Raw genomic sequence first — 16,655 nt, 5'->3', positions numbered from 1 at the left:
ACTCTCCAGCTTTTCTCCCTTTCCCTCCAGAATATTTTGCACGGCTTCTTTCTCTCCCCTTTCCCTCTTCCTCTCTCTGCCATGTGGTCCTTCCCTCAGTCCCCAGACCTTGCCTTGCCACCTTTCCTTCTCCCACACCCACGTCTCTCCCGCACCCCCGGGATGTGGAGAGGGGCTGGCAACCTGCCCTGCCTAATCCTGCGGCTACCAACTCCTCGGGCACTTAATATTCACGACAGAAAGAAACATTTCACGGCGAATTGGACGCACATTCAACTGGAAATGGAAATTTTATGACTCTTCTCACTCTGCGCCGCAGATTACACCAGCTGAGAAAACATGGAAGCAAATGAACAACCTGTGAACTGTAAAGTATATTAATAATGAAATCACAGCCCGGGAAATGAAGGCTTTATTCTGTTTATATTCTGCTCCATTAATAGAGAGCGCTCGAGCTAGCTCCACCCCATTAGCCGGCACTCTGCACCGAGGAAGAGTGCAAGGATGGTAGAGGAATGGTGGCAGGGGGCAAAAACCTCCTTCCCACTGGGACAAGCTTCACGAGGGCAGGCAGCAGGCAAAGCATTTCCTCACGCTGCCTCCACCAACAGACAGTGTGGGCAGGCGAACACGGGGGATGTCTTCAGCCCCGGTGCCATGCCCTGTGCAAGCTCGGCAAGCGGAGTAGATGTTACAAGGGAAGGAAAGGAGCAAATGGCAATGCCAGGGAAAAAGAAAGGCACAAATTTTGGGGGGAATCAGCTCCAACATCACCAGAAGACCCCCAGCAAGATGCTGGCACTAGGAAAACCATCCATGTGTAGCCTCGCAGCGGAGCTGTGCTTCCTCCCTGGGCTGCTCACTCGCATCACCTGCCTGCTGGGGTTTGAGCATCCCCACCACTTCTCCAGGCATCCTTCCCACCCTTCATCACGATGTCCCATCCCTCCAGGGATGGGGGTACCTCATCTGTGCACCTGCAGCCCTGAGGCCATGCTGACGGCTGCGGGAGAGCAGCGGCGGACAGAGCCGGGCTAGCAGGGCTTGGGCAATGAAATATTTCAGTGCTTTTCCCCCACACCCAGCTCTGCCCTTGGTTCGGCAGACCTGGGCCACATGTGAGGTAGCCCAGCCAGGCTCTCTCCTCCCTGAAAACAACTGCGGCAGCTTATGCAAAGCACATCACGGGAGCTAAAACCAGCCGGAGCAGAGTTTTCTATAGCTGAAGCGACCTGGTGTTGACAGAATGGGGACGCGTTTCCACAGCTCAGATTTTTATAATAATACCTCGGGGGAGTCACTGGCAAAGTTTGGCCCAAATATAATTAGTTTGCACAGCTATTAGGGGCTGATAAAAGGTTTTAATTTGTGTGGAGATCTCTCGAATCTCAGACACTCCCATCCCCTGCTCTTCCCCACGCCAGCCGAATGAAAGGAGAGTCCCAGGCAGGGAGCGAGCTGCTAACACAAAGCCACACGTTTACCGGGGAAGGAGGAAAAAGCAGCTCAGTGCCGAAGAAGAGACAGAAAATCTGGTGAGCTGACACTAGCAGCAGTTGGGTTTTGTCCACCTTGTTGCACCACGCCTAAGAATTAACTAACATATTCCCTTCTTCCCACGGTTAGCCAAGGTGCTGCTGGGGATGGAGAAAGGATGCTGGTGTGGGCAATGGTGCCAGTGATGTGAAAATCGCCGTCTCCGCACCAAGCTGGAGCACGGGATGCTTGGGTGGGGAGTTTTAAGGGTGTTATCCCGGGCGATGGGAGAGAATAGAAACTTCCCCGCTGTCCTAACCTGGTCCCACCACCACTTCGTGTACGCAGGGCTGCCAGGATTGTCATGCAAACGGGTCGGCTCAGGAGGAAGAAAAATATATCTCCGCTATTCTTATTAATATGGCTTTGTATGGGGTGCCAGCTCCCTCCTGCTGGGCACCATGGCAGCCCAGATCGGGTCCATTTGCAACACCACAGCGGGTCTCGCCTTTGCAGGAAAGGTAGCCAGCGACTGACGGGATCAGCCGAAGAATAAAACGTGGGGGTGCGGGCAGAGCCGCCCGCTTTTGCCCCCCAGCAGGGCAGCACCACTGCCCACGACAGCAACTGGCCCACCCGCTTCCCCAGGTTGCTATAAGGAGCTGAGCACGCTCTGCCTCCGGCAAGGAGGGAAAGCGTGACATTGCAAAGCTATGTTTAGGGAATACGCCGAAACCAAGAGGGTTTTTTTCTTCCTCCTTAAGGGAAAGGCATCGCCTCATTTGTAGCTGGTAGGGGTCTTGTTATTTTTGTACTGAGATGCATATTTTAAAGGCAGCTATGCCAAATATGCAAAGAAATCAGCTCACAGAGTTCATTTCCACCATGCGGGGAATCAAAAATATTACTTTTATATATATATACACATGCATACAAGTACATAATCTCCCATTGCTTCAGAAAAGCTGGAGGAACCAGGGTGCATCGGTGGAAGGGAAATGCTAAAAAGAGCTACCCACAGCCAAGCACTTAGCATGTGGCACGCTGTGTTTAAGTCACTCCTTGAAGAAAGCAAAAGCTGGAGCCCATGGCGCAATTCCACTGGACCCTGGCTCCTGCTGGGCCAGATCCTGCTCCCACGGGACAGAGATGAGAAGGAGCTTCTCTGATGGAGAAGCTGCTGGCCCTCAGGGAGCTAAAACTCACCCTGCTCCTGGCAGGACCCTGCTGCTGGTCGTGGCACGTGTCCACATGCTTTGCAAGCAACCCCTGGCAATGCCAGCTGCCAGCTTCTCCTTCACCACCACCATGCACAAAACTAAAACTCCTTCACCACCACCACGCACATGAACAAAGCAAGCCCATCTCCAAGTCCAAGAGTGCTGCAACCTATTTCTTTGCACCCCACACGGCGCAAAAGGAGCCAAACCACCGGTGACCCTTTTCCCGGCCGATGTGTCCAGCATGCGCGGATTAAGTGCGCATCAAAACCGGTGGCAGATTTACAGGTTAACAATGATTTAGTGGAGTGCACTGCAGCCAAATTAATGCCGGCTATAATGTAGTTTACCTCATTAAACAATGCACACCAAGATCCTGTCTGTTGTAAAACAATTGGTCTCTGAAGCCTAGTGTTCATCTTCCAGGGTTGCTGGGAGATAATAAATGGGTAATATTCCGGCGATAATGGTAATGGAGTCACGGCTCAGAGCTAATATTATGGCAAAGCAGTAATTATTTCAACAGTAAACAAGGGGACGGTTGAGCTGCCGACAGGATTGGAGCCGGTTGAAATGCTTCAGTTAATTCAGCTAGAGCCCAGGCCTGCAACTGCCTCTTGGAAGGAGGACAAGGTGCTCGGCTACCGAATGAGTCAGCTGAGCCCCCATGAGACACCCAGCCACCACGAGACCCAGGGAATGCACGCAACAAGGTGAGGTGGGACATGATGGTCAACCCAACCCAACGCCGCAGCTCAGGTGCTCCATCACGCAGCCACAGTGGGAAGACTCAGCTCCCTTCCCCGAGACACCTCGTGCGTTGGCTCACACCATCTCAAAAGGACAGTGCAGAAGCACAAGACCCAGGATGAACATGGAAGCAGCTTTACACAAACCATCTCTGAGCTGTTTCCCTGTTACAAGGATCAGCAGAGAGCACAGCGCTCTCGTCTTAAGTTCATTAGGTGACTTGAGGCAGGGTTAAACGGAGCGATCCTGCAGGATGCTGAGCGGATCGCTGCGAGGGACAAGGCGGCACAGAAGCAGGAGGAGACTTTCCCACCCAAATGGATCCCCCTTCTCTCTGTCCTTCCCACCTGGGCTCCAGATATGTCCAGCCTACAAATATCCCCTGCCTCCTGTCCAGGGAGGATCCTGGAAAGATGAAGACAACACTCAATGTGCTCAATGGACAAACCTCTGAGAAGGGGGTACGTGTCCCCTTCCTAGGGACAAGCAACTCTTCAAGCTAGATTTTTTTGCGGTTGCTTGTCCTCCTGTTTTAAACCTCACCAAGAGCCAGAGAGAATCAATATACCCAAATATACCAGACTTCTCCCAGAGTCCCTTCACTGGTTTGCTGCTGATGTATAGACAGATGATCTCATGAGACCTCTGCCACGTTAGGCCACCGTGTCTCATCTATCTTAAGTGCATATATGAGCTGTGATTACTGCTGCGTCTCAGTGCCTCACGTCTTGAATGTATTTATCCCCTCATCGGTCCTGCGAGACAAGGGACCGCTATTGTACCTCTTCCAGAGGGGACACGAAGGAACATGGAGGTTAAATGGAGTGATCACAGAGGATATCCGGAACGTGGCAATGTCAGGATCCTCCCAGCATCTCCCCCGTCTCGTGCCTTTGCCTTGTGAAGCGCCAAAGTGGCACCTACCCCACAAATCACAGCTCACTCAGCTCAGGACTCCAGCTCTGCACGGGATCTAGCTTTCAGCACCCAGCCTAATCCTGAGATTAACGAGGGATTCCTGCTATAAAGACCTCTCGATCAGACCTCTCATGAGTAAATACACCAGCAGGCCAAACCGTAATGTTTTTCTACCCTGGCAGCCGCTGTCTTAAGCCTTACACCGGAATCCATCATACTAGAGCAATAATCAAAAAGCAATTAGACAAAACCACGGCAGAAAAGTCCATCAAGGGTCGTTAAGGATGACGACTTGGATGCAGCCTCTGGCTCAGGACGGCTGTGCGTGGCAGAGCAGCGCTGCCCAGGCAGATGAGCCAGGGGAGGCATCCGCATGCGCACGCCTGGTTTTTACACCCTTGCCTTGCGCCCCTGGCCGTGTCGCGGCAGGATAACCACGCTTGCCATCTGACCACAGAGCCCTTATTATCATTGCTGCTAAACTGTGCCTGCTCCTCCTGGGACAGCTGCTGCCGAGCCCTCATCCCTCCTGGGAGAGCCCTCACTTCAATCCCTCAGCACCTTCCCGAGCTTCACGGGAGGCATGACGAGCCTTGTGCCTGCAGCACGGCTAAATATCCCCTGGGCAGCTCAACATGGGGCTTTTGTGACACTCTGTGCCCAGCAGCTCGGGATGCCACGCTTTTTCCTGGGCAAGAAATCCCAGCCTTCATCTGCTGAGAGATTAAAACCGGCCTGACAACATGGCAATTGCCATGACAACATCAGAGTTACCCCAAAAAATAAATAAAAAGTCCCGTAACTATGGAAACACCTGAGTGACCAAAACCAGACTATTAACTAGAAGACCTCTTTGCAGTTTAGAGACGGCATCAGCACCACAAAGCTGGGGACCGCAATACATCCAAAGCCTTGGATACAAATTGGTGCTCAGCACCTATGGGTGCAAACATGAACGTGTATGGGCACACGCAACATTGCCTTTCACACACCAGTGTCCAAGTCCTCTGCACAGTCTATGCCTCCTCTAGAAAGATGCTGCTGCTTTCATGCTGGATGTTATATCTGGACCATGGTTACCTACATCCTTATCTCCCTCTTTGCCTTCCTCCCTCCCTTCACCCTGTTGAGGATGCCTCTCTTGATTCCTGTCCTAATGGTCTTGGTACCACAGGGCTGTCAAGGGAGGATGGAGCTGCCCCACCACACGCTAGAGCTTGGCTTCCCGGTATGGTTTTGGTGAGCTGTGTTTTGAAGCACCGGTACCTGGCAGCGCGGTGGCAGTCGTGCTGCCAGCTGGAGCATCTGAGCCCAGGGCAGAGCCCCAAAGCAGTTAAGCCTCCTCTGCCGAGGCAGAAGAAGCTGTGACTACACCAGCTCCCCTTCTTTCTCCGCCCGAACCTGTTCAGACGCGTTAACAGGAATTGCCGTGGGTTAGCACAGCGTTACTGGGAGAAGAAATAAAAAGGACAGAGAGGGGCGAGGTAGAGGGGAAGAAGATAGGCTGTAACATATCTTAGCTGGAATTGGTCACAGGTTCACAAAACCCTTCTCCAGAGCCAGCATCCTCCTTTTGCTGAAGGCGGGAGGATGAGGATGGGTACACGTAGGACCAGCCACCGCGCAAGGCTCTGAGCGGTGATGGAGGCACTGACAGGGCCAGCACTCGTGCGATTCACTAGCAGAAAACAGTGTCTCAGGTTCACTCAGTTCTTGAGTTATACAATGAAAACACTTTCCTCCTCCCGGCTGTGGGGAACTCTTCCAGCCCCCAAACCAAACAGCCCCTCAAACCCAGGCTTAACGGCTCCGGTAATGTGGCAACAACTGCAGATGCAAACGTTCAGCAGAGCTCACCAGACCAAGCTGCTATAGACATACTGCACCAGGCCAAGGCAATGCACGGGAGAGAAGACAGCCGAGCGGTCGAGGGCGACGGGAGTGCCTGGGAAAGGGTCTCGAGTGAGATCAGTCACCGGGGAGCTGGGCTGCTCTCGGTGTAAATCTGCTGCAGGACCCAACCGCACGCTCCCCTGGCGAGCAAACACTCTTATTTGCTCCATTTCCCACCGAGAGCCGCACAGTAGCTTACAGCTGCCAAGAAAATAATAAAGCCTGTGAAGTGCCTGTGCACAGAGGAGCACTCGCCAGTGTAAGCATAGGGACCGGCTCCTTCAGCTCCCGGTCTGTCCGTGCCTGGCACAGACAGCGCTATCAAAGCCTCTCCCCAGCGACATCAGTGAGAGCCGCTTACCCATCCGCTATGTAAACCCTTAAATTATGCACCAGCTTCCCCTTAACCAACTCTCCCTTGTCCCCTTTCTCCACCACTCCAAGCAAGACGGAGAAAGACAGTGAGAGGGAACAGGAGGCAGCTCGCTCGAGACGTCCCTGGGGATGAGCAGGCGAGGAAGACCTACAGCCAAGAGAGGGGCCAGCAGCTCGCTTTGGGTCCCCGCTTGCTCCTGGCTCTCCAAATTAAGAGTCCATCCTACTAGGGGAAGGGTTGCCATCTCGGCATCTGCTGTAGCACCTCTGTGCACCCATCCTGGCTCTTCTTTGAGTCCCCACGCTTCCAAGCCTCGTCCCTCCTGCGTGTGCCGAAGGCAGAACGGAGAAGCAGAGGTCCCCTTTGGTGGCTTGGCAGACCCAGAGCGAGAAACAGCAGCTGCCTACCGAGATGGACAGCCACCAAAGTTGTCTCGGGCCACCTCTGGGCTCAGCACCCTCCATCAGCAGGAGGTCAGACTCAGGTAAATCTCTGATCATTTGTTCCCTTTGAGTTTTGAAAGCAGAATGCCTAATCATGGCCAAAATCAGGTAAGAGCTGCTGCTGCAAATTACACAGCGCCACAGGTAATTTCTGATTAGCTCACTCTTCCTCTCCTGGAGCATCCTCAGTTTCCATAGCAGCTAAGTCCTAAGTAAAATGGAAACATCTGGTTCAAGCGCAGGTAAAGATTCCCTGGGGAAAGAAACCTGCTGGATGGCAGCAAACACAGAAAATAGCCTTCACAAAAGACGTAGGCATCGTAAGCTGGGAGCCTGGTTAGGAGAGGATGGATGGCGTGCGAGAGGAGGCAGCGAGGGGCACGGGAGTGGGAACGGAGCGCACTGGGGGAGCAGGAGGGGAAATGGGAGGGAGAGCGGGGCTGCGGGGAAAACAAGATGCATGTGAAAAACAGGCGGCGAGGAGGTTAAGCAAGACAAAACCACATTGTCAGGGTAGGCAAGGGGAAGAGGAGGAAGAAAAGGCTTCAAGGTGGGAGCACATGCACTGCCTCAGCCATGAACGCCGCCTGATGGTGACAGATACAGTGACAGTAACTTCGGTGCCATGGATGGACGCTTGGGGCTGGAGAGGAGCACACGGATCCGAGCCCTGCATTTCATCACTCAGCCAAGCACAGACCCCCACCGAAGGCCACTGTCTCAGAAGCACGACCACCTAAGGCGGATAAGTCAACGCGTGCACCAGGGGGACAATGGTTTTTACAGGGGCTCCTGTCAAGGAAAGGGGCTGAGATGTCGCCGACTCAGCTCGCAGCCTGCCTGGGCTATGGAGAGTGATGGATCTGGTCTAGCAGTTTGCTACAGCGCAGACAAATAGCAAAAAAAATCAATGGAGCTGCACTGAGACAGCGCAGTCATCGTCAGGCAGCTGAACAGAGAGAGCAGACATGGCGCCATCCATCACTGCTGCCGCTGCATCGTCTCCTTCAGCTGCCGGACAGCCTGGCCGGGGCATCCCCGAGGAGAACTTGAGGCAGCTGTCTGGGACAACAGCCCACGTTGGTAAAACCTCAGAGGAAAAATGACTGAGGTTGAACTGAAGGGCTTAGGTAGGGTCAGAGCATCAGAGCCAGGCACTGGCCCTTGGCCAGATAGCTCATCCCACCCAAAGCCCCCAGAGCTCACCCCCAGCCCACCGGTGAGAACCTTGCAGCCACCTGGTACTAACAGGGCAGCAAAACGCAAAGCAAATGTAAAAAAAAGCAGCTGGGAAAAGGTTTTGAAAGAATACGCTCCCAAATGGGCACGTACAGGAATTTGCTTCCCAGCAGTCACACCCACACAGTTCTGCTTAGGTTTTGCTTACCAATTAACAAGGCCACCAATTAACGCTTCGTGTGTTTTCCTGCTCATTTGCACTAGTTACAGCCCTCCTTTGAAGCAATGTACCAGAACTCCCCCAAAACTTTTCAAAATAGGGCTGGACAAGCCCATTCGATCCTGAAGCACAACACCCCCAACCTGGTACCTACGGCCAATCCTCCACATGAGCAAAACCACCAGCTCCTCTCCCTGACCATCAAGATGGATATTTCTCCACCAGAGTCATCAGCTCCTCCGTTCAGCCACGTCTTTTCGGTGCGCATCACCTTCTCTTTGCGACCGAAGTGCCACGTGAACCAGCCAACAGCACCTCCCCAGCCGCTCGCGGATGGTGGTGTGCCCATCCCAGAATATTTCTGGTAACGCTCATCTCTTACCTTTGGGCGAGATGTGTCTCCAGGTGATCGTTGGGTCTGGCCTGCCCGTGGCTATGCAGGTGAGGCTGACGTTGCCACCCTCGTTGATGGAGATGTCGGAAGAGATCTCAGTGATTTTCGGAGACACTGCAATGACACAAAAAGGCAAATGAAAATGCAACCGGTTCTGCTCCAACTCAAAGCTCAAAATATGGGTGAAGGAGACCAAATTTCCCTCCTCCCTTCATCTCGACAAGCTATGCAATAGCCTGTCAGTCTCATCAGAATTGACAGGAACAGGCAGGGGAATGGAGTGTGTGTGTGTGTGGGGGGGAGCAGACAAGACAGGGTTGAAGTGGGAAGAAATTGCAGCCAGAGGGGATTCAGTCATTTTAGGGAGGCTCAAGACAGCTCCTCCTTGGCACCTCCATGGCGTGCAAGACTACTTCTTCCCCATCCCACTTCCAGCACTCATCCTGTCCTCCCAGCCACGATGAACCATTTCTAGCACAGCTACATCCTAGCGAGAAAACACCATCCACCCCCATCAAACTCCCCCAAAGGCAGCAGCCGCTCCTGGCACAGGAGCACCCAAAGCATGCACACAGTTTGCAGCTCTTTCTGCAGCCCTGCAGGCTCTCTGTCACGCCCTTGCAACCAGAAAAGCACCCAGAGGAGCTGGGCATGAAGAACAACATCTACCACGGACCCTCCGAGGTCTCCCACGACGCAAATGAAGGGAAATGCGACGGAGATGAAATCCATCTCTGTATTGGCACTGTCATCGTGACAACTCAGGAGCAGGTCGGATACAAGGGGCCCAGACCCAAAGAGAGGATGGACGTGCAGGACAGGGTGGGACGAGAAGGGGGGCTGAGAAGGGGAACGGATGAGAAGCCAGCGGGGAGCGTTCGGCCACCGCTGCTGCGTGAGCGGAGGACACGATGCGGCTGCCAGGGAGGGCTGGGGTTTCTACAAGCTCTACGGCAGGGCTGTACGAGAAAAACGATCGGCTGCCGTTATCAGCCTGCACCTGCAGAACATAATAAAGACCATCACCTTCCTTGGTTTATTTTTTTTCAGGCCATTCGCCCGAACCTAGCAGTGGATTGGCACCCCACTGCGGCGCTTTGCAGGAGAGTCACAAATCACTTGTAAAGCATCCTGCTCCTTCCACCCGCCCTGGGCAAGCCCCATGCATCGACCCACTTGAAACTGTAGCCCAGACCATTGCAAACACCCCTTTTCCTGACTTGGACCCCGCTCCTGAGCACCCTTCCCCGCCTCTCCCCACCTCCCACACCTTCCCAGGGCTGCACCGAGGCGGAATGACTGCAATGGCCTTGCACACATTGCCTCTGCTGTGCAGGTAAGTAATTTATTGATCCGTAAAGCACTCCAAGACGCTCTGGAAGGGATTATGTCATGCCAGTGCCGTGCAATAAAATAAAAAATGATGGATTTTTTGTGAACATGAGGGTGATTTAGGGTTTGTAGTTGGAAGTGTAGTTAAAGTACATTTTAAGTGGAAATCAAGGTGGGTAATGAATTATTCTCTGTTTTGAAGGGCTTCTGGGAGTTCATTTTTTTGCTGCTCTGGGCACGACGGCTAATCTGCTAATCATGCACCGGAGGACAACTACAGATCAGACGCTCCCAGAGCAGTGGGGGCTCTGGGGCAGGACAGTGGAGGGCATGAAGACGACACCAAAAGAAATATTAATATGCATCAGTGTCATTAAGCCCAGCACAAGGGGATAGCACATGCCTCCTGAGACTACCTGCCCACACGGAGCTGGAAGATGCTCTGCCAACAGTCAGGTAAACCATTGAGGAGAGGCAATTAATTACAACGGGGCTGTGATTGCCCCACCGTGTTCCTGGCGAGGCCGGGACCGCTAGCCAGGAGACCCAGCACACTTTAAAAAAGACCGAGCTTATGGTCTGGATGACAAAAATAGGCCAAGGAGGTATTACTGTTGCCATTTCAGAGGTGGAAAGAGACAAGCGGAGGCCCCGTGAATTGCCCACCATCGCCTGGGAAGCAGCAATAGCTTCCAGCTCTAAGTCCCGACAGAACTAGAGCAATATCTATCATCTTCAACGCGCTGCTCGCTAACTCACAGTGGAACCTCTCTGATGTTTTTAATGACTGAATCCACATCAACCCAATTCAGCTTGTTTTGCAGAGCTCACCAAGACTTAAAAAAAAATAAAAATAAAAAAATAAAATATCAAGTCAGACTGCACCGCGACACTGGTACTGCGCAGGCAGATTTGCACCCACCCAGGCGGGAGTCAAAATTCTGTAATGAAATCAAGTGACCAGATTCAAAACAAATTAAATTTGGATTTCCTGAAACATGAGCGTTACATCCTCCTCCTCAGCAATACAGCAGGAGATTTAAATTTTGCTCAGACCAGGCAGAGGAGGAGAGATGATTGCGTTGCTGCTTGGCTGGGCAATGGGAGACTTTGCAACTGGCTCTGACAAGTGTAAAAGCAGCTCAAGCGCTGGGGAGAAAAACCCACCGTGCCCCAGTGAGCCCGGGACACGCTCGGGGAGAGGCAATTTACTGCAGCCCACCTGGGACAACATGAGGCAGGAATGGCTGGGAACAAAACCAGAGCGACAACGTCAGCAAAGTCGTTAGCTAACCCTTAAATTAAATGTGCATTGGTAGGATTTAACACGACAGTTATTGTATGCTAATTAAACGTTTGAATAATTAACCACACGAATTATTTAAAATGCCTTTCTGGAGACAGAACAGGTATGTTGTAAGGCTTTTACCACACTAGGGAGAGAAACTTTAATAAAATAAGTGATAGGAAGTATGTATTTAATATTATTTAATGGTCATTGGTGCTTGCGTTCCCTTTGCATTAAAAGGCTTTCGCCGTCAGCTGGCATTTCTGCAGCAGTGGGGCAGAGGAGAAATTTCTCGTGCAGAATGCGGGATGCAGATGGAGCTGTGCCCCTGTGGGAATGAATAAATAAATAAAGCTAAATAAATGCAGGCTTCCCAGGCGGGAACCCTCTCCTTGCGGGCAGTCCTTTTGTGTTCAGCATCTCTCTTGCTCAGAAGTGATTAAACATGGCAGTGTTGGCCAAGCTGCTCCAGTGACACAGCGCAGATTTCCCCAGAGGCGGGCTGGTGTTTTATCGATCTGACGACTTCTTTTTTTCCCTATCCTTGCCATGATGATGGGAAAGGTCTCGGGGCTGCTCTCAGCCGCTGCAGCCCTCCGCAGGTGCCCAGGGCATCCCCCCAGTTTGCCTGGACTTGGCGCCCGCTCACACACGCGGAGTCCCTGGGACAGAAAGCAGCTTGCTTAAATATTTAACCAAACCATATGGCGCGTTACACGTTTGAGGGTGTTCAGTCAGGTGATATATGTCTTTACGGATCCAAGCATATGTGCTTGCCTACACAGATATATTCCCTGGCGCACAGACGCCCTCCTGCCACTGGCACAGGCTACATCCTTGCTACGCTTTCACCTCCAAACACCCGTCCCAGAGCCAGCACAGGTGCAAAAGCTCACGCATCCCATGCACGTACCCGACAGCAGCTGAATGCAGCGCTGCGCACAGATCTTCACATCCGGGGGATGCAGCGGGACTGCCTCCTGCATCTACACCACCTCCTCCGCTGCTTCTCCCATGGCCCCCACTGTGGGACCGATGCCTTCCCTGATTACTCCTCCAGCTGCTTTTTATAGCTTGTCCCGATATGCATAAACATCCCCAGCTCTGCGTCCTCGCTCAGGCCCTGACATCTCCTATCGTCGTTACTTCCCCATCCATCTTCCCCGACGACCATGCTGCTTGCCTGTGCTTTACTCTCCCTGACACCGTGTCCCCGCTGCTGCCTCCTGACACACCCCTCGGCACAGCCGGGCTCCCCAGGCACCCCAAATTTCAGCCACACATCAGGCAAGAGGCAAGGAGGGCCCTGAGTCTTAGGGGAGCGTGGATCTGGAACAACCTCTCTGCCAGAGATGGGGAAGGAGACCTTAAATGACCCTCACCACATTGGGTGCCTTCAAGGAGTAACCGCATTTTTTTTTGCCTTTAACCACCTCCTTTCTGCCCAGATTTGGGAGCCAAGCATGTAGCGCAGAAACACACTTGGGACCTTTCCAGAACTGCAAACCCCTTCTCGTGTGGGAGCTGGGCAGAGCGGGTGCCCACCCTGGCAAAGCGCCCTGGGGTGCGCAGGGCAGACCCCAGCAGCAGCCTGCGAGCCAGCGGGCTCTCCCGGTAAGCTTAGCTTGCTTCCCCCTCATAAAACTTGCAAACCTCCATCTTCCAGCACAAGCAACATCTGCTCCAGATCAAAGGAAACAACAAAGAACAACTATAAAAGTGTCTTGAAGAAAGAGAAAAAGGGAGATTCAGACTTGCGTTCTGCAGGCGATCTGTGATGTGCACTGGCAGCTTCCTGAACATCAGGCTGCCGCTGCTCCTGCTTTTAATAACAGCCTCTTACCGTTGTCACCCACAGACTTCCCCGTGTTTTACAGAGTGCTGCTACCATGGGTCCTGCCTCTGGGACTCGGCATGGAGGAGCCCCGGGTGCCCCAGCCCTGCTCACAGCGATGCTACGAGTCAGACTGAGCCCACGCTCCCAGGCCAGCAACAGAGGGGTCTGCCAAATCCTGCTGGGACCAGGCACAAGGCAGGGACCCCGACATCGAGCTCCTCATCCAAATCCTCCAGGCTGCAACCAGAGCAGTTTGCCATCCTGATGGGAGATGGTACAGGGCTCCGGCTGCTGCAGTGCCAGGCACCTCCATTGTGCCTTCTCCCCCCTTCTGCGTTCAAAACCTTTCTGCCTTTTTAAGGAGGGCAGAGCGCAAATTGAGAGACCTGCTCCTTCAATTATAGGTGTATTATAATGGGCTTTTAAATCAGTCTGTGCTGTTCCAACACAACCATAATTAAGAGGAAAGCAGAGAGGGCTTTATCCTTCCATCATATCAACACAGCTCAGGAGCCCGTATTGAAGCCCACCGGGTGCGAGGAAGGACAAACACAGCCTTAGAGCCTGCTTCCAGCTACACCACTTGTATACAACCCCCTTACCCCTATAGGTCCCTATCCTGCCCCCCGGGGCTGCCTCTGCCCAGGGTTTGCACCGTCAGCCCCCTCCCCATTGGCGTGCTGGGTTCTGCTCAGCTTTGCCGAGGGACCGAGCCCCTCTGCACAAACCTTGCAGCAGCCAAAGACATGAAGAAACAAGCCTGGAAATAAAGAGCACATACGTAACGACCTTAATAAGCAATTAATAAATAACTAATGGCAATTGCTCGTTTTAAAGCAAGGCATAATGAGATGTGTCATGCAGCACCGAGATGTGTCTAAATGATTTCCCAAGTAGGTAACGGCTCCTGTTGCAGCAAAGCGCTCCCGAGCTTGGAGGACACAAAATTTTTTACGCCTGTCTCTGCAGCAGGTTATACGGCACGGCATCATAATAATTCAGAGGAGGAGGGGGGAAACAAGACGTTTCCAATCATTCATTAGTAAAGTATTTGTGAATGTGGGTATAATTCACCGCATAAGCAGCAGGGTTTCTGCAGACAAACTTTATAGCTAAGTGCCAAAAGGGAGCCCAATCTGATTCCACTTACGACAGCATAAATCAGCAATAATCCTACCGCAGTCAACAAGGGATACGCCAGAATAAACATGGCACAAAAGGAGAGTCAGGTCTCCGGTACAAGGACGTTCTCCTGAATTTTGGAGGGGTCCAGGTCACCAGCCTGGATCCAGAGTGCCGCTACCCTGAGGAGCCAGGGTGCTGCCTGGCTAGATGTGGTCCCCTGCTTTCAAGGCTCTGAAGGGATTCAGACCCTTTTTCCTACCACAACAAGGAAGAAACTCCTGACACCAAGCCCCACACCTTTGGGGAATCAAACAAGAGTTTGCTTAGCATGACTATTAATAAGCAGCTTTATAGAGCAGGCAGAATCCCTCGCTCAGGTTTGGGAGAAATGAGTTCTGCTTTCACGTTACGATGCCCAAAGGAAATCGTGGCATGGCTCTGGACTTCGTTGCCTTCTCTAAAATGAGTCTAATGATGATGAATGAAAAGAAAAAAACAGAAGACGCAGAAGTAAAGTTTTTGCATTGTTACCCATGAAGAAATGCAGCCAAACAGGGACTGTTCGCAGTTCAGCTCCCCGTCTAGACAGATCTCATTTTCAGCTCCACACATGCTGTATGGAGCAAGGATCTAGTTTCCAGCTTTTGCACCCCAAGCCACCTGGGATTCCCCCTGCAAGTCAAACAATGCCTCATGAAAGGCAGAAAATGGAAGAAACTCAAAAATTTAAGACACCTGCATCCTTTTTCCAGCATTATTGACACCTCTCCTCAAGGCGTGACAGCCTTTCTCACAGCTGCCTCCACCGGTGACCATCAAACTGACAGCGACTCAGTCTCACCCTGCTCGGGGACCCAGGGTCCCTCGTTCTGTCCCTCTCATCCCACTTGACACCAGTGGAGGTTCCATCAGACCCCCCAAGAAAAGTCCTCGTGTGGGGATGAGCCACAGTGTGACGAGGCCACCCGAGAAAGTTTGAACGCAGCTTCTGGCTAATAGAAAGCTTGTCAAACCTATCACCTAGAAATGCTGAATGTCTTTATTAGATTCCTCTATCTCCCCCCGAGATCGGAGGGACACGACAAGATGATCCTCAGCGGAGATGTCATCATCCAGAAACTAATTAAAGGCTGCGCGGGAAGTCGGGCCACGCACACTCTGGAGAACAAAATGCATTAGCAACCCGAGTCGAGAAAAATATTACAAGTGAACTTCAGATCAGAAAGGGTGAGCTAGGGATTTGGCAACAGCTCTCCTCTCCCCATCTTTCCTCCTGCTCATCCCTGCACTCCCCCATCCTCGACAGTTGTCCTCCAGCAGAAGCAAGCTGCCCGGGATCTTGGGGCTGTCTGGCCCTGCCATTCCCTGAGGGACGCAGGACAACATTGGGTCCTTTCCTCCACCAGGTCGTGCCCTGGGAGAAAATCATGATTTGTGGAATTTCCATTTTTTTTTCGCGTCAGAAAAGCCTCCTTGCTGCGGGACAAGGAGCTGCAGAGAAGGACGGCTTGATGCCTGCACCTCTCCCTGCCCTGCCAGGGGCAAAACAGTCTCTTTGGGTCTTATCTCTCTATCAACACAATGACAAGTATTTGTCTTCCTTGCAGGCTTATTAAAAAGACAAGATATAAGACGATAAGATGCCTAGAGCCTATGATCATAGGAACTGCAGGTGAGGACATTTCTGCATGGGGACAGTCCTACTAGCCATGGCCATGGCCTTCATGTAGGTAGGGCTCATGCAAGCAGAGACACACGGATCTATTCAGGGCATGCATTTCAAGTGGCTATGCCAGCAAACGGCACCTCCCAGCTAACCTGGAGTCTCCCATACCACTGAGCAGCAAGTTTACATGATGCTGCTCCCCCGCTCCATCAGCACACACCACGCTGCCCTGCTAAAGTCTGCACAAAACCTCAGCTCCTCTCCCCCAGCCCCACCAGTGGGCAAACAGCCATGCCCCGCTCTGGCGATTCAGGTCTTTCTCTCCACTCTGCTCCCGGAGAGTGTGGGGGGGTCTCCCCATGTCACCCCCCCAGCTCTCCATGCACGAGGAGCAGGCACGGCACGGAGGGCTGAGCGTGCTGAACCAGCCCTGCGCCACTTTGCTCACGGAAAGGGACCCAGTGGGAACAAAGGAGCTCAAACATCGCTTGCAAAGATAAATCAGATGCTCTAATGCAGCCCGCATCTCCAATGAATA

General features: G+C 52.6%; 1 protein-coding gene across 8 annotated transcripts in view; it reads right to left on the bottom strand.

The window, feature by feature from the left end:
• Positions 1-16,655, bottom strand: part of LOC308054234 (protein CEPU-1) — a 457,457-nt gene that overhangs the window by 20,463 nt on the left and 420,339 nt on the right. For all 8 annotated transcript variants that reach the window (XM_080366694.1, XM_080366695.1, XM_080366691.1 and 5 more), the window contains one exon: positions 8,858-8,983. In XM_080366694.1, coding sequence (XP_080222820.1) covers positions 8,858-8,983 — 126 coding nt within the window. The remainder of the gene's footprint in view (positions 1-8,857; positions 8,984-16,655) is intronic.

This window comes from Falco punctatus (genome assembly GCF_963210335.1).
Source record: "Falco punctatus genome assembly, chromosome: 16".
NCBI lineage: Eukaryota > Metazoa > Chordata > Aves > Falconiformes > Falconidae > Falco > Falco punctatus.
Note: the sequence above shows the minus strand (reverse complement) of the source record. Positions and strands in the feature narration are given on the sequence as shown.